General features: G+C 44.6%; 1 protein-coding gene across 3 annotated transcripts in view; it reads right to left on the bottom strand.

Moving 5' to 3' along the window:
- Nucleotides 1–25,442, bottom strand: part of LOC147439983 (CBL-interacting protein kinase 24-like) — a 133,707-nt gene that overhangs the window by 53,424 nt on the left and 54,841 nt on the right. For all 3 annotated transcript variants that reach the window (XR_015184674.1, XM_086485688.1, XM_086485686.1), the window contains 10 exons: nt 22,782–22,844; nt 22,612–22,683; nt 22,367–22,474; nt 22,213–22,293; nt 22,042–22,095; nt 21,659–21,784; nt 21,488–21,577; nt 21,189–21,311; nt 20,970–21,089; nt 20,774–20,890 (listed from right to left, as the gene is read on the bottom strand). Coding sequence is in view for 2 of the 3 variants with exons in the window: in XM_086485688.1 (XP_086341814.1) it covers nt 20,774–20,890; nt 20,970–21,089; nt 21,189–21,311; nt 21,488–21,577; nt 21,659–21,784; nt 22,042–22,095; nt 22,213–22,293; nt 22,367–22,474; nt 22,612–22,683; nt 22,782–22,844 (954 nt within the window). In the remaining variant the exon portion in view is untranslated. The remainder of the gene's footprint in view (nt 1–20,773; nt 20,891–20,969; nt 21,090–21,188; nt 21,312–21,487; nt 21,578–21,658; nt 21,785–22,041; nt 22,096–22,212; nt 22,294–22,366; nt 22,475–22,611; nt 22,684–22,781; nt 22,845–25,442) is intronic.

Raw genomic sequence — 25,442 nt, forward strand, 5'->3', positions numbered from 1 at the left:
TACTTTTTTTTGGGACACTTTGTCTCAGTAACAGGAGTGCAAATGGATCCGGCCAAGATAGACACTATCTGTGATTGGCCCGGTTTGAAGAATGTCCATGAAGTTGAAAGCTTCTTGGGACTCTGTTCGTACTACAGACGGTTCATTCGAAAGTTTGCAGAGGTTGCTTCCCCTTTGCATATCTTGATACAAAAAGGAGTCCCTTTCTCGTGGGGATCCAAAGAGGTGACTGCCTTTCAGACATTGAAAAAGAAATTGACTACACGACCAGATTTGACTTTGTCAAACTTGCAGAAGTCATTTGAAGTATATTGTGATGCTCGCGTTCGTAGTTTGCCTGCGGTCTTGACGCAAGAAGGCCATGTCATTGCTTACGAGAGCCGATTGCTCTTTAGGCCGGAGATGACAGCACAGATATATGCGAAAGGGCTTTTGGTGGTTATCCATGCTCTTACTCAGTGGCGGCATTACCTACTCGGAGCGGATTTAACTGTCTTTACAGACCATCAGAGTTTGCGCTACTTCTTGTCGAAGAAGCAGCTTTCGGAAAAGCAGATGCGGTGGGCAAACATCTTGTCACAGTTTCACTTCCAGATTGTCCATGTGTAGGGACAGCAGCTTTCGGAAAAGCAGATGCGGTGGGCAAACATCTTGTCACAGTTTCACTTCAGATTGTCCATGTGTAGAGACAAAAGAATGTGGTGGCAGATGCTTTGTCTCGAAAGTCGTTGGTTCTGGCTATTTCCGCGATACATCTTAGGAGCTTCGAGGATATGGTCGATCATTATGCCACAGATACAAATTTTGCAGATATTTTCACACGGATACGGGATGGGGAGACAGTAGCTAGATACTCCCTTCGGGAAGGCTACACAGTCGTTGCGGGAAAAGGTTATGACTGAATGCCACTGTCCACCTTTTACGGGTCACCGCGGCATTGCTACCACCATGAAGGGGTAGAGAGATACTTCTTTTGGCCGAGACTCAAAAAGGATGTGGAAGAGTTTGTGCGCAGTATGCCAGAAGGTCAAGTTTGACAAGCATAAGGCACAGGAATTGTTACAGCCTTTACCCATACGCACCCGCCCCTGGGAAAATATTGAAATGGATTTCATTTTTCATCTCCCGGGAACACAGAATGATCACGATGATTTTCCGATTACATGGCACGTCTGAGACGATTGTCTCCGATACAGACCCCAGATTTATGAGTTTGTTTTGGAAGGCAATTTGGGAGAACATTGGCACGCAGTTGCAGTTCTCGTCATCGTTCCACTTGCAGACTGACAGGCAATCTGACATTGCCAATTCAGTAGTTCTAGATTTATTGAAGTCTTATATCTCAGACCAGAAGACTCAATGGGAAAGATATTTACCTTTGGTGGAATTTGCCTACAATAACGCGATACACTCGTCGACGGGGAAGGCGCCATTTGAGACTGTTGAAGGTGCTGCGAAGGTTCCACCCTTCCTGAGCACGAAAGATGAGATCTTCGAAGCGGATGAATACACGCGAGATCTGGATACGGCTTTCGCCAAGGTTCACGAGACTTTGCAGAAGTCTCAAGAACGATAGAAAAAGGCAGCAGATCGCCATCGGGGCGACATGAAATTGAAGGAGGATGATTGGGTGCTCTTACGTTTTGAGAAGGCACGCCTATGAAAGAAAAAGGGAAAGGAGAGGCTTTTTCCAAAGCTTAGTATGCGATACTACGGCCCTTTCCAGAGTACTGAAAAGATAAATCATGTCTCCTTCCGATTGAAAGTGCCAGATATTTGGAGGATTCACAATGCATTTCATGTGAGTCTCTTGAAACCTTTTAAAGGTGATGTGCCCGATGATGGGGAGCCTGATGAGCAACCCGAAGTGGAAGAAAACGAGGAGATCCTTGTTCCTGAACAGATTTGGCGCATAAGGATACAAAGACTAAAGGTAAAGTCCGAAGGCGGTTCTTGGTTAAGTTCAAGAACTTTCCTGCATTTGATGCGAAGTGTATGGAGGAGGAGGACCTAGCAGATACTCCTCGGATTGTGAAACTTTACCTCGATGTTTTGATTTAGCATAGTCTACTCCAAACGGAACCCAGAAATTCAGCGTGGCCGAAGATCTGGTGCAGTGGGATGCACAAGAGGGGAGTTACTCCGCTCCTTTGTCAACAGATGCCTTGATTTTGATACTAAAGTCATTGATGTCTCTTTGAGCTTCAAGGATACTGAGAGCTGACAGTATTCTACTGCAGTATTCTACTGAATGACTTTATGAAATGGAATTCTTGATAATGATACTGATTTGTTTCTTCACTTCTTTTGAGTGCAGGAACGAACCGATAGACAAAATGACTGCAGCATTTTGGTCTACTAGATCTCGAATAGACATGGTTGCAATAGGGGTTAGTCAATCGGACATCGATGAGGTCCCGATTGGACCTATATGTGATTGCTAGCTACATTGCCAATAAATTAAGGTCTAAGATCCGAATGAATGTTGAATGTCATGTGATGTCTGGTGATGTCCTGTGATGTCGTATGATGTGACTCTCGATCTTGTACATGTGCTAGATGTGTGTTCCTAGTACGAAGGTACTAACAATCAATGTCTGCTAAGACGGTTTATGGCTTTTGTCGATTTTGCAGGCGTAATCGCGGTCGATTACGATGCTTTCAAGAGGGGGGTATGTCACAAAGTGACGACGTGGCGGACAGCAAAAACCCTAATTTCTGCCAGAAACCCTAAAATTCCTGCAAACCCTAATTTCTGCCAAAAACCCTAATTTCCGAAAATCGCGGAGGCTATTAAAAAATAATAATAATAATAATAATAATTTTAATGTTGAGCGACGCAAATCTTGCTTTTTCTCTACGCAATGAGAAAGAGAGAATGCTTTTGCTTTCAAGTTTTGACTCTCTGTGAGAGAGAGAGAGCAATTGCTTTTGATTTGAAGCTTTTGGGGCTCTACTTTTGGGCATCCCTTGTAACCTTTAAATTAGTGGTGAGGGCCTCACTTCTCAGAGCATCTGGACGCAGAGTCTGAGAGTGAATCCCGACTCTCTCTCTTGTACTTTGAATTGATTAATATAAAAAGAAATACCGGAAGGGGCACCAGTCTTTGGGGCCAATATCTCTAGGCACGGAACTCCGCCGGGCCAATGTAAATCTATTGTGATCTATAAATTGTTTTGAAGTGGTTATTTGGTGCTGTCGCGGTTGATTCTTGACTTGGAGTGTCCAAGTCTGTTACATTCCCTCCGTGTTTTTCTAGCTACAGGGTGAGGGACGCTTACAACGAGTTGCAGTAGAGGCCCAGCAGGTGGCAGAGTGCTGTTTTCAGAGGATTCGAGTGGTGGGCATCTGTGGGAGGACTTGTGTCATCGATCCTGACCCAACTGCTCTTGCGACTGGACATTGGAGACTGTGGGCTTGGGAGTGCTGTCCACTAGCACGAGTACAGTGGGATCCTGGAGAGTGGCTTTGGAGGGACCCCTTCTCTTCTGCAGACCACCCAGGTGTCCTTTCTTTCAGTACATTGTTCGACTGGGATGTCACATACTGGCAGCACACAGAGAGGCTCGCCCTACTGTAGCACCTCATTGGCAGGAGGAGGGTCTCACAGCTGAGTTCTTGGTAGTTTTTTGGGAGAGGTTGTGGGACTCCAGACTGCCAAGGTGAGTCAATTTGTTTCAGTGGTTGGTCGTACACAGAGCTACAGCAGTTGGGAGCTGGCTTGTGCATAGTGGCTTCTCGTCCACATGCACAGCTTGTGACCACCTTGTGGAGAGTCATTGTCACTGTCTTTGGGACTGTCCCTTGGCACAGCAGGTGTGGCTTCGTGTTCTTCGGTTGATGCTTGCTCTTTCCACGGCTCGGCTGTACACTTGGGGGGCAACTGCTTGGTCCACTCTCACGGGCCCGACACTTCAGTTTGAGCTATCATCCACTAGCAAGATGATAGTGATGCAAGGGGGGCGACTTACATTCCAGGCTGCCACAGAGCTTACTCCACAGGAGTGGTGCAGTGAGAGAGAGGAGTGTCGGGAGCTCATCAGTGGCCCGACACTTCAGTTTGAGCTATCATCCACTAGCAGGATGATAGTGATGCAAGGGGGGCGACTTACACTCCAGGCTGCCACAGAGCTTACTCCACAGGAGTGGTGCAGTGAGAGAGAGGAGTGTTGGGAGCTCATCAGTGGCCTGACACTCTGGTTCATCTGGCAGGCCCGCTGCTTCCGCATCTTCGAGGCGCAGCCTGTACCACCAGCAGAGATTGTTCGGGATCTTTGGCTTGAGCTAGTTCATACTCTCAGAGGACAATTTGAGAGACTCCAGGGCAGTTCCGACCGCATGCGGGAGCGCAGAGAGGCTTTCCTTCGACTTTGGCGTCCTGGGCCATTTTTCACCATGGACCAGGGTGTGCTCAAATGGCACTACTGTCCACCTGTGTGGCTCTTCCCATCTCCCATCCCCTGATCTAGCCTCATTGTACATATGTTGTTTTTTCATAGGGAGAGTCTCCCCATCATGATTGTTGTAGTCCTCTCTTGTAGAGGAGGTTGTAGCCCTATGGGCAGTTTCATTAACTAATAGAAGGATCTTTTTCTCGGGGGGGGGGGGAGAATCTAAACTTGGGGTGCCCAAGTTTGTTACAATGGTATCAGACAGTGCTTGAGGCGAATGACTACTTGCACACGACAGTGCTTGAGTCGGAAATAAGAAAAAAAAAATCTCTAAGACATGATTGCAATATGGGATTAGTTAACCCGACATTAATGAAGTCCGGAATGGATCTAGATGTGGTTACTAAATACGTTGCTAACAGTCATGGTCTGAGATTTGAAATGAATGTTTCTGTGATTGATTGTCATGTGATGTCCTGTGATGTGATGTTGTCGTCTTTGTACATGTGCTAGATGTGTCGTGTCTAGTGCGTCGGTACTAACAGTCAGTGTCTACTAAGACAGTTTATGGTCTCTGTCTGTTTTGCAGGCGTAATCGAGGACGATTACAATTCTTTCAAGAGGGGGGTATGTCACAAACTCGTGACATGGCAAGCCCCGGACAAACACACACGTTGCAGTGCTGACGTGGCAGTACGGACAGATGCTGACGTGGTAGTACGGCCAGCAGTACGGACTCCCGGAAATTATATTGAAGTGCTGACATGGCAGTCTCGTACGGACATGGCCGGATTTTGCGTTGGCTGTCGTATGGAATTCTGCAAATCGCGTTGATGCTTTTTTGGGTAGATTTTTTGGGATCAATTGCTTTTGGAACAATTGCTTTTAATTTGAGAAGCTTTTAAGTTTAAGAGCTTTTGATTTTGGGGCTCTGCTTTTGGCATCCTTGTAAGAATAAAAGAGCCCTCAAGGCCTCACTCTTCAAAGCATCTGGATGCAGAGTCTGAGAGCAGAGGTTCCTGCGAGAGTTGTACTTTGCTCAAAGATTAATATAAAAGAAATACCGAAAGGGGCGCCAGTCTTTGGGGCCAATCTCTCCCGGCACAGAACTACGCCCGGCCATGTCGACTAAATTGAACTATGAATTTTAAAGTAATGAAGTATTTGAAGTGATCCTCTCTCGTGTCGCGGTAGAATCTAAACTTGGGGTGCCCATGTTTGTAACAGTATTGGCCCCAAACCTTGCCCCTTTCGGTATTTCTTTATATCACTTGAACTCATTACAATGGCGGTACTCACGCTCTGCACCTTCTCACTAAAGCGTGCCAGAGACTGAGCCCTCTGCACTTATTTAAAGGCCCTTGGCCTTGAGATTTTGAAAAGCAATTTACATGAAAAGCTTGAAACTCAAAAGCAACTAGCCCAAAAGCTGGCGCTGAAAATTAGCCAGCGTAAATCACGAAAATCTGTACAAGTTGCCACGTTAGCACAGTCAACGTGAAACGCGGATATACCTATAGACTGCCACGTCATCATGTCAACGCAAAATCCAAAATTCCGTACTGGCTTGCCATGCCATCAGGCTCCACGCAAATAAGCTTGTGTGTGTGTGTGTGTGTGTGTGTGTGTGTGTGTGTGTGTGTGTGTGTGTGTGTGTGTGTGGGGTCCAACTTTATTTTTATGCCTTTATGTCACTTGGGCCCCATCGGACGGGGTGGGAACTTCTTCCGCTTCTTCTTCTTCTACTACTTCTGTTCCTTAGGGTTTAAGCCCCTCGGCCGTGATCTGAAGATTGGCTCTGTTCTTTAGTGGCTTGACACGTCAGTAGTTTGTGACATCAATGACGACCTATACCACATTCTCTACACCAACCTCTTTGATGGCATGCAGAATGTGCGTCTAAATGAACTAACCTGTTATATGTTCCCCGGGCTTCCCTACATCCACTGCTCGCAAAAAGTAAGTGCCAAGGCAAGATGACACAAGAATGTTGATGATGTGTCGTCGCATATGTCACTCCAACCATCAGAAATGATAAGTGCACCCAAACTGTTTCCATTTTTACTTCACTAGAACCAAATCCTTGCCAATCAAAGCGTTCTATTCATCAAGCATCGTCGTTCCCATTTTCTTGTAATCTAAGCCAATCCATGTATCTGTGGGACCAACCTGAGCAATAGCCTTCACCATCCTTTTCCACTAGTCAATCCTCAAACATTGAAGGAGATGTTATACTCAATAAGAGTGCGAGAAATCTCCATTTCCGCCACCTTTTGTTGCTCCTTAATCCAAGATTGAGTATGCACAATTGACAGTACAACCTATTCCCCTAAAGTGCCCGACAACACAAGTGACGGTGCTCGTCTTCTACATCCCACAATATTTGCATTGCCAACGTCACGTACCTAATCCAGATTGCCCTGGAGTCTTCACAATCTTGAGGACATTGGTGTGAATGTTCCAGAGGGGGTTTGCTTTGCAAGGCATGGTGTTTTCTTCGCAAGGAACTTGCTCTATGACACTCTCTGTAACTGGTCTACACAGTTCTTGTAAAACACAAAGCTCTTTGGAAATAATACAACGCCACACTAACTTTAGAGGCTATTATAAGACCCTTTCCTGTTAGGTGCAGCGGAATGAATGTTGTATTTTCTCAAGATTAGTGATCTTTATTGCTCAAGGTTCCTTTTAGTTCTTAGGGAAAGAGACAGCTTTCCGTCTTATGGAGAGTGCTATGATCGGGAACAAAGTGAGTGGATATTGTGCGTGCAAGTGAATGAGACTGAGAGAAGGAGAGAGAAGAGATACGACATCCGAGAGGTTGTAAAACCCTCCTCCGAAGGCCCCACTCTCGTCGGCGAGAGTGGTCTATTCTTTGATTGCACAAAGGTGTACAATGCGTATGCAATGGACTATGCAACTTGGTCTATGCCGATGACGACGACGGTGACGACGACGACGATGACGACGGTGGCTGAAATCTGAGATCTTCTAATCGCTGAATTTCGGGACTGTTTCGGTGGCTGAAAATGACTGTTTTGGCTGCGTTTTCTTGGCTGAAAAATGAGGTTTCTTAGGGCTGAAAACTGATGGTCTTTACGGGCTGAATCTGCTACGCTTTAGGTGAATAATGCCGGTCTTAATTTGCTGCTGAAATCCAAAAACGCCAGGGGCTGAAATTGGTCCTTCTGTCGCCAGGGTTCCGCAAATGCAAAAACGCTAGGCTGATCTGCTGTGTCGTGATGACGCCGGGGCTGATCTGCTGTGCACAAATCGCCAAGGCTGATCTGATGCAAAAACGCTAGGTCTTCTGTGGAGAAAACGCCAGAGTAGTCGCGGGGGTTGGTCTTGCTGAGAAGTTGCCTGTTGAGCTAGGTGCTCCTGCTGCCTCTTCTGCCATTTAGTGCTAACTTGGGTTTGCTTATATAGAAACTTAGCAAAATTGCCCTACCTACTTTTGTTGGAAAGTCACTTAAAAATAATAAGTGAAAATCCCAATAAATAGGAAAATAGGCTAAATGCACTGGAAAATTCCCCTAACTGATGCTAATGGATTCTGATGGAAATTCCGATGATCATGCTGTGTGCAACCGAAGGATGTGCATCTATGCTAAGTGACTGGGCATGCACGGTCTACGAATAGACTCACAAAAGTGCCAGATCACTGCTAATCTAAACTGACTTGACTGACGAGAACCCTGCTATGGTGTAGCTTGTCCACGGACACATAGGGTTGGGATGTGTCACGTGACATTTCCCTAGCGCTTGAGCCTTGGACAATTGCCCAGAGACCCAACATCGCGCAAGCGAAATTTTATTTATTTTATTTAAAAAAACATGGATCCATACTGTACGGACGTACCATATGGATTCAATCCGTACGTATGTACAATAGTACCTTGAAGTAAATCACAGCAAAACCACTCAACTTGTTGCTTGAAGGTAATTTTCTTAAGAGAAGAGGCTGGTAGAAAAGTATCCCAGAACCTTTGGCAATAGCCGCATAGTAACAGGGAATGGCCGTTTTCAGATCTCCGTTCCCCGTTCCCGTTCTAAGTTCCCGTTCTTTGGTAATCCTAAGATGATTGGAAGCTATGATGGCATTCTCTTCCTATTCTTTTGTGAGCCAGACAGAAGTGAAGACACGTTTGAAGTTTAACCACTTTGTAGCACTTCCTTGCGAAATAGTAGGGTCAACCACTATATCTGGCATTTCCTTTCACATAAGACGACACTCTTCATACTCTGGAGTGTTAGGAAAAACATCTCCCAAAAGACAATGTCAAATTTCTATATGAATGCAAGAGATCTGTAGGTGTCCTTATAGCCTGAAAACGTGTCAAACCTGAGTGCTTTCCCACCCTCTTTAAAATCCTTGGTCTTCTCGCATTTCTTCTCGAGATGGTCATATTGGCTCAAACCGTACAAGTGTCTTCGCTTCTTGCAAGAGATCTGTAGGTGTCCCTATAGCTTGAAAACGTGTCAAACCTGAGTGCTTTCCCACCCTCTTTAAAATCCTTGGTCTTCTCGCATTTCTTCTCGAGATGGTCATATTGGCTCAAACCGTCCGAGGGTCTTTGCTTCTTTCCAAACATTGACTCATCTAAATCAGAGCTATCAAAGGACGGGGTGTCCTCATTAGAACTGCCAAAGTGTTTCCAGTGCTTCCAAGATTTCTTGTGTGACCTGCTCCTCTTGGTAAGCTTGTTCTTCTTGCTCTTTTGAATCTTTCTCCGCTTTCAGTGCCCTCGTTGAAGTCGAAGGAAGAGGAACTCTTCAAGCTACCACAAGAGGAGGATGAACTAGGGTCAGCCGCAAAGCGCACACGCTTCTTGGATTTGCTAGCTGCCACGAGAGTAGATTTCCAAACAAATAGCCGGGATGGTCAGTTGACCAACTCTTCTTCGGAGAGCTATTTGTAGTCTTCATTACTTTATTGACCTACTGTTCAATAGTAGCGTCAAATTCAGCTTGTGAGTACAATTTTTGCTTCTCGGCTTTGCTTTCTGATTCAAGGCCGACTTGAGAGGTGAGTGAATGGCAGCCTATTATCGCAAATGAATTTCGTCAAGTGGGTGATTCTTCAAAAACTTTGCATACTCAAGATCCTTGGAGTACTTGAGCATCTGATTAATGCTTTAGATCCCCTAGTGTTTTTGCATCCGCATCATTATCTAGCAGATCATCAGCATGGACCACTCGGTATTCAGCATTTAGCCATTGTATCAGCATTAGTGCAAGTAATCAAAGCTAACCCTCTTTAGGCCACTCGACCAAAATCTGCAAGTTGGTAAAAACTTCTTTTGCTTCTTCCATTAGGTTTTAGGCCCCTTCGCGGACACTGCCAGTTAGGCCATGCCACGTCATCAGTTTGCGACACTAGGGGGTTAGGATTTTAAAAACCTAACCCCCACTCACTTGAAGAGCACTGGTCAAGGGGCCTAAACCCTAAAAAAACAAAAGCGTTATTTGGCTGCAAATTTTCGCAAATTGCGCTAACATGCTGACGTGGCAGGCTGTACGGATTTCCGTGTTTTGCGCTAAAAGCAGGGCAGGGCAAGGCAGGGCAGATTTTTGCATAGAGATGTTTTTGGGATTGAATGCTTTTGGATGATCTGCTTTTGGGGCTGTGCTTTTGAGCATCCCTTGTAGAGTTTACAAGTGTCCCGAGGGCCATTCTTTGGAGAGCCTTTGAACGTAGAGTCTTGGAGGGCTGGGCCCTCAGGGAGTTGTACCTTTGCGAACCAATAATAAAGACATACCAAAAGGGGCACTAGTCTTTGAGGACAGTGCATCGGGGACGGATCTCCGCCGTTCCGTGCCGACTCTCCTTTGCTCTCTCTCTCTCTCTCTCTTTCTTTCTTTCTTTCTTTCTCTCAAGCTCCGTTCAGCTATTTTGGAGTTTCTATTCGTGTGTTTCTATTGATTTCTCACTTGGAGTGTCCAAGCCTATGATTAGGGAGTGGGGACTTTGCCCAGCATACCTGAGTTAGACGTACCTTCTCGGTGGTGACAGACACAAAGCCCATCCAGTAGGCTGGCATGAGCCTAGGTCAGAGTCTCTATTTACTTAAATTTTCCCTCATATGCATGGCCAGGGACCAGGTTTGATCCTGTGGGCCACTTTATTGTAAGTTGAGAAGATGTGGTATATTTATGGGATACCTATTTATTTATTAGGTGCAGTTTGTTGGAAAGCAGGTTGTCACATGACACATCCAACCCTATGTGTCCGTGGACAAGCTACAGCATGACCAGGGTTCAGTTCAGTCAAGTCAATCTTGAATAGGAAGTGATCTGGCACTTTTGTGAGTTTGTTCGCATATCGTGCATGACCAGTCACTTAGTTTAGATGCATATCCTCCGGTTGCACACAACATGATCAGAATCCATCGGGGGAATTTTCCAATGCATTAAACCTATTTTTGACATTTTTCACTTATTTATTAAGTGACTTTTGTTGGGAACTAGGTAGGGCAATTTTGCTAAGTTTGTATATAAGCAAACATAGCGCTAGCACTTTTTGGTAGAAGAGGCAGCAGGAGCACCTTGCTCAACAAGCAACTTCTCAACAGGACACCCCCGAATAGCCTAGCGTTTTTGCTCCACAGTAGACTGGCTAGCGTTTTTGGACAAGGACTCAAGTCAGCCTAGCGTTTTGCTTCTGCATCAGCTTGGCAACCTCAGACTCTGCAGATTCCCTAGCGTTTTTGCAACAGGACAGGAAACAACCCTAGCATTTTTTATTTGCACCACAACCTCAGCGTGTTTGCAGATCATCGCGACCAAATCAGCCCTAGGACCAGCGTTTTCAGTTTTCAGCCTTTAGACACCGCAGAACAACCCCTGAACCTGGCAGATCTCACCCTCCATTCACTTTGTTTGTGTCCATTGCACTCTCTCATTAAGAACGGAAGGCTCTCCCTTCCATAAGAAAAAGGAACCTTGAGCACAGTTCGGAGCACTCATCTTGAGCAAAGTTCAACATTCATTCCGCTGCACCCTACATTGGTACCAGAGCTTTGGCAGTGTTCTGTATCACTCAAGGAAAGAACCACAAGAACCACAAAATTTTGCTTGTTGAGGTCGCACGAACCCAAGTTCGTTGGGCGTGTCGATTCTTGATCGTGTTTTTGAAGAGTGACAGGAATCCCAAGAAAGAAGGGCTTGTCCAGCCTCCCCTTGTGCCTCTTTTCACTCATTGAGAGCGGACCGTGCACTTAGCAGCCAGCCAATCGACATGAGGTGGAAAAAAGCAACCTTGGTGTGAGCGCAAGGCCGCCAAGGGGTGCGCCCGCGGAAAAGAGCAGAAGTCGGGTGAAGAGAAGATCCTTCTCTAACACAAATTGCAAGCTAAAGAAGAACCTCAAGACCCTCAAGAACCCCAAGAACCAAGACCGCCAAGAACCCAAGTTCCTCGTGAACTTAAGAACCCAAGACCACAAGAACCCACAAGAACCCAAGACTTCAGTGGATGGTCATCATTCGAAGCAGAATGGATACTTTGCTTAGAGGTGATGAGCATGAGAGAGGCGAAGAAGAATTTTCCCCACCAGGAGGTTTTTCCGACCCTCCCGCTTCCCCATCTACGCCAAGGATTGCACTAACTCTTATGGAGGAGTTGGAGCAGATGTTTATGGACAGGAAGTAAGAACGCGAAGCAAGAAGAGTAGAAAGAATGGCAGAAATGGATTGTAGGCACGCACAAAGAAAAGAAAGGAAGCCATAGAGGGTGAGCATGAGCAAGCGCGACACATGCAAGAGTTGTTGCGACTCTTTTCTCAAATGCAGGCACAATGCAAGAGATTCGGGAAAAGAAGACTCTCTGTCTCTCTTCTCCAAAGCATGATACACAAGATTTGCATAATGAACTGAAAGCATGATAATTTGCATGATGATCAAGATGTGATTTCTCGCAAGCATGATGATTTGCATGATCAAGATGTGATTTCTCACAAGCATGATGAGTTGCATGAAGATGATGTGATTGTTCACAAGGATGATGTGTTAGTTGATACTTTCTTTAGTGAAGCTAACCTCATTGCAGATTTGATCAGTCACGAAGAACCGATCTTGGCTCTCGAGCCTAGGTCCAAAGAACCCTCACAGGAAGTACTATGTGTTCGAATGATTCGTCAGCATGCATTGTTCGAGTGTTTCATTCGTGATCGTTTCCTGTATTTTAGTCAGCGTCTTTATGTGATCCCTTTTCCTAGGCATACGTTAGCACGTTTCATTCATGAATGAGCACGATTGTATGCAGATTGTTCATGAAAAGCTGAAAAGTATGCATTCAAGGAAGTCACATTTCATATCTCTTCCTTGGCACGACACAGTTGTAGAAAGAGCACATGAAAGTATGAGCACCAAGGGTGGGCATTTCCATTGTGTTTTGCCACAGTTGATTGATTTAGATCAGCACGACAAGATTCGATCTCATTGTTTGCGTGTGTTGGTGAACGGGTTAGCACTCCGTCTCTTTGTTTATCTACATTGCATGCACAGTCTTTGAGGAAGACAAGATTTTTTCCACTCACTTTACATGGAATGGGTATGTTCATGTTTTTGTGTTGGAAGTGGTTTCAGGAATTTTCAACGGTGGATATTCTTGAAGATGGAAGAAGCGTGACTCTAGACGAAGTTGAAGCATCAAAAGAGCCACAGGAGACTGTCGCGCTTTCGGCGCGGCCCAAAGAAGCAAGCGTTGCAGACCTTTATGAAGTTCAAGTACCACACGACCCACACATCAGAGTGGGCTGATGAAGAGTCTCTTCCAGGATTCCGGATGCTATTGGCGATCTCCCTCGACGCCATACAGTTCGGTACCAGTACCTCACTTTGAAAAGGAGGGGATGTCACGTGACACATCCAACCCTATGTGTCCGTGGACAAGCTACAGCATGACCGGGTTCAGTTCAGTCAAGTCAGTCTAGAATAGGAGTGATCTGGCACTTTTGTGAGTCTGTTCGCAGACCGTGCATGACCAGTCACTTAGTTTAGATGCATATCCTCCGGTTGCACACAGCATGATCTCAGCATTCCCACCAAAATCCACCGGGGGAATTTTCCAATGCATTAAACCTATTTTCCCTATTTTTGACATTTTTCACTTATTTATTAAGTGACTTTTGTTGGGAACTAGGTAGGGCAATTTTGCTAAGTTTGTATATAAGCAAATTTAGCGCTAGCACTTTCTGGTAGAAGAGGCAGCAGGAGCTCCTTGCTCAACAGGCAACTTCTCAGCAGGACACCCCCGAATAGCCTAGCGTTTTTGCTCCACAGCGGACTGGCTAGTGTTTGTGGACAAGGACTCAAATCAACCTAGCGTTTTGCTTCTGCATCAGCTTGGCAACCTCAGACTCTGCAGCTTCCCTAGCGTTTTTGCAACAAGACAGGAAACAGCCCTAGCGTTTTTGATTTGCAGCACAACCTGAGCGTTGCAGATCATGGCGACCAAATCAGCCCTAGCCTCGCCGCACGGAGAAATCCATCAAGGTTTACACTTTCAGCCCGAAAAACGCAGATTTCAGCATCTGCGTTTTCAGCGCGTCGTACCGTCGTCGTCAACATCGTCACCGACATAGAGTCAGAATTCAGCAGATAAAGATTTGCAGATTTCAGCCATTAGTGTTTTCAGATTTCAGCCCGTCTCGTCGTCGTCCTCATCGTCGTTGACATCGTCGGCAAGTCCAAAGCATTGTAGAGATTTGTGCAATCAATAGTAGACCGCTCTCGCCATAAAGAGTGGGGCCTTCGGAGGAGGGTTTGACAACATTCCGATGTCGTATTCTCTTCTCTCTCTATCTCTCACTCTCATGCACCTTCACGCATAGTGTCCATTCACTTTGTTTGTGTCCATTGCACTCTCTCATTAAGAACGGAAGGCTCTCCCCTCCATAAGAAAAAGGAACCTTGAGCACAATTCGGAGCACTCATCTTGAGCAAAGTTCAACATTCATTCCACTGCACCTTACATAGGTAGGGCAAATTGCAATCTAGGGAACTCCATATATATAAAGGCCCCTTTCCCTTTGTACTTTCTCATCGAGTCATTGCAATATGTAGCCAGCATTTGAAGTTTCCATCTCTCTCTAGCATTTTATCCCCTCTCTCTAGCGTTTTGTCCATGCACTAGCGTTTTCTCTCCTTCTAGCGTTTGCCAGCGTTTGCATATTGCAATCTTGTTTCCCAGGCCCAGCGCTTCACTCTTTGCCACCCCCCTCCCCCTCTGCATCCCATTAATCTATTTCGGTAGATTCGAGTTGCAGTGGCTGCCAAGTCACGAGAGGAGGTTTGCTCACCGTTTCAAACTTAATCATCATCCAATTCACCCTTTCTGTTGCACCTTAGACAGATGGGAGCATAGATTTTTCATAAGCTTGTTTAGAGCCTGAGAGAGGCTACAAACTTGTCTATTTGAATGACATCCTTCTTGCATGGGGGAAAGACTTCGTCAAAGTTTGATTTGAAACATCGTGCTATGCAACAAGCATCGCCATATGTTAAGCAGTCAACCAAATGTAGCTTGGGGTTCCAACTCCCTTGTAGCGTTTGCTAGTGTTTGCATATTGCAATCTTGTTTCCCAGGCCTAGCGCTTCACTCTTTGCCACCCCCCTCCCCCTTTGCATCCCATTGATCTGTTTCGGTAATTCGAGATGCAATGGCTTCCAAGTCACGAGGAGGTTTACTCACCGTAACAAACTTAATCATCATCCAATTCACCCTTTCCGTTGCACCTTTGACAGATGGGAGCATAGATTTTCCATAAGCTTGTTTAGAGCCTAAGAGAGGCTACAAACTTGTCTATTTGAACGACATCCTTCTTGCATGGGGGAGAGACTTCGTCAAAGTTTGATTTGAAACACCATGCTACGCAACGAGCATCGCCATATGGTAAGCAGTCAACAAATGTATTTTGGGGTCCCAACTCCCACGAGAGCTGGACATGTATAGATCTAAAGTCGCTTATGCAAGATGCCTGAGGATGTACATGTATAGATCTAAAGTCGCTTTTGCAAGATGCTTGAGGATGTATAGGCAAACAAATTGAGCCTCCTTCGGGGAGGGTTAGTTGTGAGCAGGGTTGTCCACGTTCGACGTACAGGACGTTCCGCACGTTCCGTACCATACCGTACGACTCGTACATTCCGTACATGACTCGTCCCCCCCCCCCCTTTTTTTTTTTTTTGCGGGGACGATTTTTGGTATGGGATTGTTTTGCATCTCGACAACATTTGACCAAGAGCCCAATGGCTGCATTGGCTCAAACAACCATGGCCTATGTGCGACGAGGCTCGGGTAGCGGATCTACTATGGCCACCACCACTTTGGAGATCATGATTCTTCTTTCTTCGGACATCGCCGTTTCAATGTCCATGGACAGATCTTTCATGTTCTAACTTGTAAGACTTAAGTTACAAGTATTTAGTACTAAGTACTAAGGTCTATGTCATGACTCATATGATCTATCATGTGTAAAACGCATAATTTTTTTTTGCATCGTACGTTACTTCACTGTACGTCTAATTTTTTTAGTTCGATTAGTACCGCACGTCTTCGTACGTGTACCCGTCGTATGTCACCATACGTGTCAACTATGGTTGTGAGACACGACAGCCATGCAGCACTCCTGACAGATTGGCACATACACTTTGAGCTTCAAGCCCTAGTCTATATGGGGGCTTTCGTGCACATAGAGGTGTCAATTGCAAGCAGAGCTTGTACACCCGAGGGAGAGTGCTTCTTCTTTGAGGTGTAGGATGACGATCGGCTTCCTCGCATTCGGTTTGAGTTGGCCTTGGTCTCAAAGAGCACTCTCAAGAGGATTAGGCTTGTGGCAGTGGCAACACGGCAAAGGGAGCCTTGGACGCACACCAGGCAGCCCTCAACAGTACCCGATGCCTGATTTCTTGCCAACAGTTTACACACAAGAGACTCGAGAGAGACTACATACAAGAGTGGGTCAGAAGCCTACGGTTTGCATGGCAGGTCCGATGCCTTAGAGGCTATGAGGACACACCAGAGCCTCCCGCAATGATAGTACGCACTATCTCGCTGAATCTGATTCACACTCTCAGAGGAGCATTCAAGGCAGCTTTGACACGGCTAAGAAACGATGTTGGGCATTCATTCAATTGTGGCAGACCTAAACCTTTCTTGACAGTAGACCACCGTATCCACTAGCACTACATGCCACCTGTTTGGCTCTTCTCCTCTTAGCCAATGTACATTTAGTATTGATCATGGGAGTAAACGGTTTACGGAGGGTAGATTAGAGAGCCAATTGTAATGTTAACATGCTAATGATAATGCTAATTGCACAAAACAAAGTGGAGTAGAATGTAGACACAAACTTGATTGAGTCATTAAAAGTGTGTACAAAAAGGCTCATTATATATAGTTAGAGTAGGCATTTTATTTGGCATCATACATGACATTGCGTAGAGGTCCCAAATCAACCCAACCAACTTGCAAACTCGTGGTGACCTTTCAAGGCACTTTAGGAGTCCCTTAACTATTTCTAGGTGATTCCACACCCACTGGCAATGACCCCTATGGGTACCCAAACCCCTTAGGTGCCTTTTCCACATGCTACCACATGGTTCTAACTTCTATGCCACCCATGCATCCCAAAGGTGTTACACACAAGCATAGACTAAAGCCTTCGAGGAACCCTAACAGTCGAAACTGACATCTCTGACACACTCCAATCAAGAAGTAAAAGAGAATCTCCAATCTAAGAGACCATCCCCAATCCAGGAGACAAACCATCTCTAATCCAAGTGACACTGCACACCTCCCCTCGAACAAATGTATAAAGATTGAGACCAAACTATTCCAAGCTATCTCCAAACAAATACACTGAAAGGTGAAGGAAAAAATAAAAGGTAGAAAATGTCGGCATGGTCGTAGTCACAAGAGACTAGAAGGTTGTTGTCATCTTCTTCTTCATCTTTATCTTTGTCTTCTTTTGCCACAGAGACTGAACTTCTAGGCGTTGGACTGTTGCTTGTGCTGCTTTGTCTTTTTTGAAGTACTTGGAAAGAAGATGACCCCTCTTCTCGCAAATGCTACAAATCTTCGATGCTAAGCAATCTTTGGCTATGTGCCCTTCTTTGTCACACTTGAAACAAGTTTTATTGCTCCTATGTGAAGTACCTCTTTACCTTTTGGGTGAAGTCACCCTTCACAATTTGAAATATCGGTTGTTAACTTCCATCTTTGAATACTATTGTGGGCACCTTGTTGATTGGAAGGCCAATTCTTGCCTTTATTGGGGAAAACACCTCTTAACAGAGGGCGACCCTAAGCTTAAGATGTGTCTTAAGTCTGTGGGATTCGACTCTAAGATAACTGGAGCTTTGGGGAGCTTGGTCTCTTGAGAGAGAGTCAAAAAAAAAGGATGGTTGGTCGTCGCGTGGGAAGGGGAGCTCCTTTGGGGTTGGGCACATTCGGGCAGTCGAGTCAGCTTGGGCAGGCGTAGTCAGGTCGGGCAATGACGGGTAGGATTCCGGGCAGGCGCGGACAGACTGACGAGCAGTCCAAATGGGCTTTGTGTGTGTGGCCCCTTGTGCCCACAACAAAAGTCAAAAAAAAAAGTTTTGAAGGGGGGCTTTCACACGTGCATTGAATGCCTTTGAAGACTTTTGAAGAGCTTCTTATGGCTTGACTTCCACCCAAAAAGAAACCTAAGAACACAAACAAATCCTTTGAGCTACTACTAAAAGACCAGAGGATTGAGCTCTGTCCAAACGAGTCCATTAGATTAGGTTTTCCAGTTTTTGAATCCTCTTGCATAAATGGATTGAACAAGCGTTTTGACAGGTGTGGTTACAATATGGTGGGCATCTGACATGACGTGCATGTCATTTTAGGTTAGGGAAATCCAATGACCCATTCCCCGCGTCAATCGGATTCCTAGGTCGGCAGATGTGCGACGATTTCACCTAGCAACGCCAGCATTTTAAAACAATTCGGCGAGCATTTTTGCAGCCATCAGCTAGCGCTTGCAGCTGCAGATATTCAGTCCTAGCGATTTGCCTTCAAGACACCAGATCAGCCTAGCGTTTCCCCCTACAGCAGATCAGCATCAGCGCTTTCAGATTTCAGCCCTTTCTATCGCCAGAAAGCGGCTTGGATCTGCGTCAAGGTAGGATCCGTACGTACATATGGATCCTTACGTACATACATCCGTACAATACCTTACCGTACGGATTCGTACCGTATGCGTTTTTTTTTTTTTTGGAGGGTGTGGTGGTGGTTTCGGGGGGTGGTCCTGTGGGTTATGTGTGGAAAAAAATCCTATTGCATCGGCAATTTTTGGTTTGCCCTTCTTTAGCCTTATCCCAGGGCCTAATTTGTAGACATTTCGATACAACTTGCATCTATAGAGCACACACGAATGTCATTGCGGTGGTGAATATAGGAGGGCAAGCACGACTAGGAACTCATATAAAAGCTTTGCCTTGGTTTGTAGAATAGTGAATTAACATCCTTAAAGTGATGCTTATGAATTTTTATCAAGTACACATCGTATTGTAGGTTTTTGGCTTATGAATTTTACGTACCTATCAACTCTATCCATTCGGTACTACGTATAGGTCGTACCGAATGCATACCGTACCTTACATACCTTACCACCTTGATCCGTGTTCGCGACATTCCTGTTGCAATCCGGTACGTCGACAGCCCATCGAGCCTCTCCTTGGCCATTCCCTCGCTGACATCGAGTGCTCCCTTTGGTGTCCATCATCAGCATCGTCGAGATCTGCATTTTCAACCCTTCATTCCTCTCACATCGGGAACGCAATTCAGCCCCAAATCTACCCCTTGGTGGCCATCCAAAATCCCACCTCGAGAAGGATCCAAAGGTGCATCAAATCCACCCCAGAGGTGCCTCGTCTTGAGGAGTTACCACGACGACATTCACCATTCGAGTCGAGTTTGCACTTGAGGTATTGCATGTGTATACATTCCATTTATGCAATCAAAAGCAAATACCACATCGGCAGTGGTATGGGGGGCCCTTGAGAGGGTTGGTTGGGACCCAATCGCGTCTCTCTCTCTCTCTCTCTCTCTCTCTCTCTCTCTCTCTCTCTCTCTCTCTCTCTCTCTCTCTTTACAAGGAAAGTAAAAGGAACCATCATTCAAGCTAAAAAGAATCAAACACAAGGAAAGGAGGTAACGGATTTGTGGAAGTAAAAAACCTACATCTGCACCATTTCAATTCCATTGCCCTGACAATTTGTGATACTTCGCTCAACAAATATGTGGATGAGCTCAATCAAAAGCTTGAGTTGAAAGTCGTGAGCACACACTTGATATTTGAAATTGGGCTCCTGACTATGCAATGAAATCAAGTAAAAAAGAAAAAACACTTAAATTGCACACAATAAACTGCCAAAAAAACCTTAATCTCCCACTATAATTGAGATAGCAAATCGCCTCCAAATGGAGTGGCTAATAGCTCAATGGATAGATTATGCAAAGGGCTAATCATACACTTGATAAATGCAGACTACATACATAAACGATTGCTCAATATATAGAGCTTATTGGAATGTGAATTGGAGACACACACACACACACACACAGCTGATTATGTACTCATGCAATCAAGATGCTCGATTAGTGAGCTTATTGGAGAAAGCACAAATATTAATCAAGCGTTTGATCAAATTCAATTGAAAGGGTGGTGGCTCAATGGTATTGCCATGAACATATCCCAAATGAAAGAAGTAAATTAGTGTGTAGATTATAACTAAGCAAAGAGAGAAGTTTAGGATCAAATTTGTGATTAGGAATTGCTAACCACACTTGTGGCTCCGATACAATATGAAATGTTTAGGGAGGGTAGATTAGAGCCATTCATAATGTTAACATGCTAGTGATAATGGTGTAATGCACAAAAGAAAGTGGAGTAGAATGTAGACACAAACTTGATTGATTGATTAAAAGTGTGTACAAAAGACTCATTATATAGAGCTAGTGTAGGCATCTCATCGGGCATCATGCATGACATCGCATAGAGGGCCCAAATCACTTGCAAACTCGTGGGTCAAGGCAATTTAGGAGCCCCTTAACTATTTCTAGGTAAGTCCACACCCTCTAGTAATGATCCCCATGGGTACCCACACCCCTTAGGTGCCTTTTCCACATGCTACCACATGGTTCTATGCCACCTATGAATCCCAGTAGACAAGAGGTGTTAGTAGTTACACACAAGCATAGGCTACAACCCAAAACCCTAACAAGGAGTCTCCCTTGTCTTTTCTATTGTGTACCCTCTTGATAGGGGAGATGTAGCCGAGCAATTTAAAAACAAATAGAAGGATCTTTTTTGCGCAAAAAAGAAAAAAGTATCATGCAAGTATTAGGTACCTTGTAGCCACGTGTTTGAACATTGAACCCCATCTTTTTTGCTACTGCTTCCATTTTCGTCATGATTTGTTTGGCTGGACATCTTGAAATGTATCTAGTTTGACGTTTCACGTGATCCTTCAAGGCAAGAACGGCCAGTTATACATAATGTATCCTCTATATCTATCAAAAAGCAGACCTTCTATTATGAGTTTACCTGTCTTCTATCAAATAATGCAGAAAGGTTGAAACCTTGTGACAATGTAATCAGCTCAAAGGCATTCATTGTATATGGACCCAAGTCAACAGAATCTCTTTGGTCGTTAACAAATTTCTCCTGCCACAAACGTGAGCCAATTGAGGCATGGAAAGGTATCACAAAAGTCCATTTGATTGAAAACACATAGACAAAACACCGGACTGGACTTGTTATTACCTCTGAATCATCAAAAACTGCTTGGATGTCATCTAAATTGATGTCCTCATCTTCATACAACCTCACAAGAGTGTAGTTCTTTTTGAACCACTCGTCATTCCGAATACCAGGGATACTGATTCGCTGCAAAACAGACAAGCAAGTAGCAACTATGTAACTTTACTCCGTTTTTCGCTTCTTCAAATAAAAAGGGCTTAAGCCAAGGTCAAAGCTCAATTAAGTGCCAAAGCTACCCAAAGAAAAACAGAACAAAGGCAGCACGTTTCAAAAGGAAAAACAATTTTTCTCCTTACACTCACTTTTTGAGGATCTGGTTCTAGTATCTTGTAAATGAGGGACTTGGCACCAGGGGAAAACCAAGTTGGGCACGAAAACTCTGCAGCATTAACCTGACTCCAGCAATATGACAAAGTTATATAGAAAAACCAATGCTTGGGTTTGACTGGGCAATCTTATTTGAGCTTCAAAACCTTTCGATAAAGTGTTGCCAAGTCAGGCTCATCAAAAGGAAGGAAGCCAGCCATCAGCACATAACATATAACTCCACAAGACCAAATATCTGCTACAGCACCAGTATATCCCTTGTTGCTGAGGACCTTTTAAAAATTAACACAAGTCATCCATCAGACTGCAACTCAACAACAGAAACATGTATAAGCATGGAATCATGCCACTTATGTATGTATGCTGCATGATCCAAAATAAATTTAGACAATTACTACTTTCACAGGTTATAACAGCCACTGTGGCTTCCTTGCCTATTGACAAGACTGACTGTGAAACCTAATTTTAAAATTTTGAGATACTTCCATAATCCTTTTAAACGTCAAATGAGAAGTAATCTAGGAAATACTTCGGGGGCAACATAGTTGGGAGTACCACAGGTCGTATGCAGAAGCCCATCTGCCTGAAATGTCACAAGCCCAAGTATGTCACAAGGGTGATCTTGCTCACATTCATTCAAAGCAGAAGAAAGGAAAAATAGACCTAATTCTTCAATTGATGAGTAATTTAGGTTACTTACTCTTGTCTGTTGTGGTAGTGCACTCAAACCAAAATCCGAAATTTTCAGATTTCCTTGTGAATCCAAAAGAAGATTCTCTGGCTACATCAAAATATGTGTTATCAGGATTCAATTTTCTTGCTCTGAGTACAGCTTAAAGATGTTCATTTACAACCTTCAAATCTCTATGACATACACCCTTGCTGTGACAGTAGTCTACAGCATCTATTAGTTGATGAAAATATCTGCGAGCTTCATTCTCGCTTAGCCTTCCTTGATGTACCTGGTGAGTTAGTAGCATGGTTAAATTTCAAAAGCGAGGTGTTAAATGTAATTGAATAAAAAAAAGTCGCTTGGTGACCCTGTGCAAAGAAACCTAAGTACAAAAAACTGTAGGTTGTTGATGAAAGACCTACTCACGATTTTATCAAACAACTCTCCGCCAGTCACAAACTCCAATATGATGTAAATTTTAGTCCTACTTGCCAGCACCTGAAGAGAAAATGACTTCTGTGAACGTTATATGCAAACCAGCAAAAACATAGCTAATTCAGCCTGATTTAAATGAAAATAACAAGAAAGATACTTGCCTCGTGAAGACGAACGACATGAGGATGTCTGACTAGCTTCATGATTGAAATCTCCCTTTTGATCTGCATGTAATGACATCAGGCACCCATCTCTTCAATATAAAATCTCAAACTAACGGAAGTACATATGCTCTTATTTCTAAGTAGGCCTAGAATTATTTGTTTGCTTAGTGCATATGGTTAACATTTATATGGTAGGCTTAGAAAAAAATGAGTATGCTCTTACTATTAAGTAAGCCTAGTTGGTTGTTTGGGTACATGCTCTTATTTCTAAGTAAGCCAAGAAATATAGCACAATGTTCATTGTATGTATAGGGTCCCTTGGTTGTTATGTGCATTTGTTCTTGTCTCCATGTGGACATAGAAGATGTCACAAATTTGTGACATGGCATGCCCAATGTAAACAAATTGGCCAAGAGGACTAAACTATGGCCTAGGGGTTTAGGGTTTTAAAAACCTAACCCCTACCAACTTGAAGAGCATGGACGAGGGACCTAAACCCTAAACAGGCAAAGCATAAAGGCTGGCTGGCTTGAAGAGCATGCCTAAACCCTAAACAGGCAAAGCATAAAGGCTGGCTGGCTTGAAGAGCATGCCTAAACCCTAAACAGGCAAAGCGTAAAGGCTGGCTGTTATTTTCCATAAATTGCATTGACATGCTGGTGTGGCAGGCCAGCACAAATCTGCTGATGGCAGCACTTGGGATTCAAAGCTTTTGGTGCCATGCTTTTGAGAGCGGATGTTTTTGGAGACTAATGCTTTTGGATGAGAGCTTTGGGGCTCTGCTTTTTGGCAACCCTTGTACTATTTATAAGAGTCTTTGGGGGGCCACTCTAGAGAGCATCTGGACACAAAGTCTCAAACAGCTGGACCCTCAAGGAGTTGTACTTTGTGATCGACAATCAATAAAGAAATATCCCTATGGCATTGACATAAAACCTCCTTGTTCTTATGAGATGACATTCTTACCTCCAAGTAGGCTCAATACTTTAGTTAGGGTAGTCCTATAATCAATTAGTTATGGAACCAATGCTCTTACCTCTAAGAGAACATAGATAGTGGATGAATTGTAGGATTCACTTCGTTGCTTTGAGTTAACGCTCTTACCTCCAAGTGAATATAGGTCATGTATCTTCCCAGTAGGCTGGCATGAGGCATGACCCTTGTTCGTAAGTTTCCCGGCGATCAAAGTGTATACTGCAATTTTCACCTGCGTCACCTTGATGATGTGGCTTAATTATGCCAAGTGGCATATTTACGCTGGGTGTCAGTTTTTATGGTGACGTGATATATCCCCCCCCCCCCAATTTTGGGTCGGGGGTTATTTTGAGGGAGGTCCGGTAGATTGGCCCCCTATTTAAAAAGCCCCTCCCTCTTGTAATTTGTTGGTGTTGTATGTAGTATAGCCAGCATTTTTGGGTTGCACTCTTTCTCCACTTGGCAACGTTTTTCTCTCTCTATTGTTTCAAGATTTGGATCGCAATCTCTAGCTCTTTTGCCTAGCAACATTTTCTCTCTCTTTGGCTGCAATCTGCTCTCCCTCTCTCATCACCCCCTCTCTCCACCATGGATTGATCTCTTGGGAGGTTCTACACAAGAAGGTGCACCATGTTGCACTAGGCTCTCTACCGCACAAGCAGAGGGTTGTCCACAATTCGGGGATTACTTGCATGAGGTTTGATCGTGTCGTCGTGAAAATTCGTGTGGCTGCCCGTGATCGAGAGATTCCTTCTTGATTGTTTGCAGACTTGATGTCATCCTATTCATCTTTTCTGTTGCACCTTGACATGGTATCAGAGCCACGACGTGCTCTCGAGGCGGATTGGTGATCTGTGCGAGTTTCCAAGGCTGGTTTTTGGCAGCAGAGTGGAGTACATGTGTCAAGTGCAGCTGAATTGAATTGGTGAAGATCTAGGTTTTACACTTCCACAAATATTTACTTCTTCCTAGCGCTAATGATTGCTTCTTAGCTTGAATGATGGTTCCTTTTATTTCCCTTGAGAGGGAATGAGAGAGAGGTAGAGATGTCTAGAGAGAGAGAGAGAAGAGGAGAATGACACCCGATGGCAAGTCCCGACCAACCCTCTCAAGGGCCCCCGACACCGTTGCCAAGTTACACTCTACGGCCTTCAATGGGGAATGTCCCCACAATAACTCTTCGAGATGAAGCACGTCCGGGGCTGATTTGATGCACCTTTGGATCCGTCTCGATGTGGGATTGCATGAGGTTTGATCGTGTCGTCGTGAAAATTCGTGTGGCTGCCCGTGATCGAGAGATTCCTTCTTGACTGTTTGCAGACTTGATGTCATCCTATTCATCTTTTCTGTTGCACCTTGACATGGTATCAGAGCCACGACGTGCTCTCGAGGCGGATTGGTGATCTGTGCGAGTTTCCAAGGCTGGTTTTTGGCAGCAGAGTGGAGTACATGTGTCAAGTGCAGCTGAATTGAATTGGTGAAGATCTAGGTTTTACACTTCCACAAATATTTACTTCTTCCTAGCGCTAATGATTGCTTCTTAGCTTGAATGATGGTTCCTTTTATTTCCCTTGAGAGGGAATGAGAGAGAGGTAGAGATGTCTAGAGAGAGAGAGAGAAGAGGAGAATGACACCCGATGGCAAGTCCCGACCAACCCTCTCAAGGGCCCCCGACACCGTTGC

This window comes from Adiantum capillus-veneris, chromosome 16, assembly GCF_014529385.1.
Source record: "Adiantum capillus-veneris isolate H3 chromosome 16, ASM1452938v2, whole genome shotgun sequence".
Taxonomy (NCBI): domain Eukaryota; kingdom Viridiplantae; phylum Streptophyta; class Polypodiopsida; order Polypodiales; family Pteridaceae; genus Adiantum; species Adiantum capillus-veneris.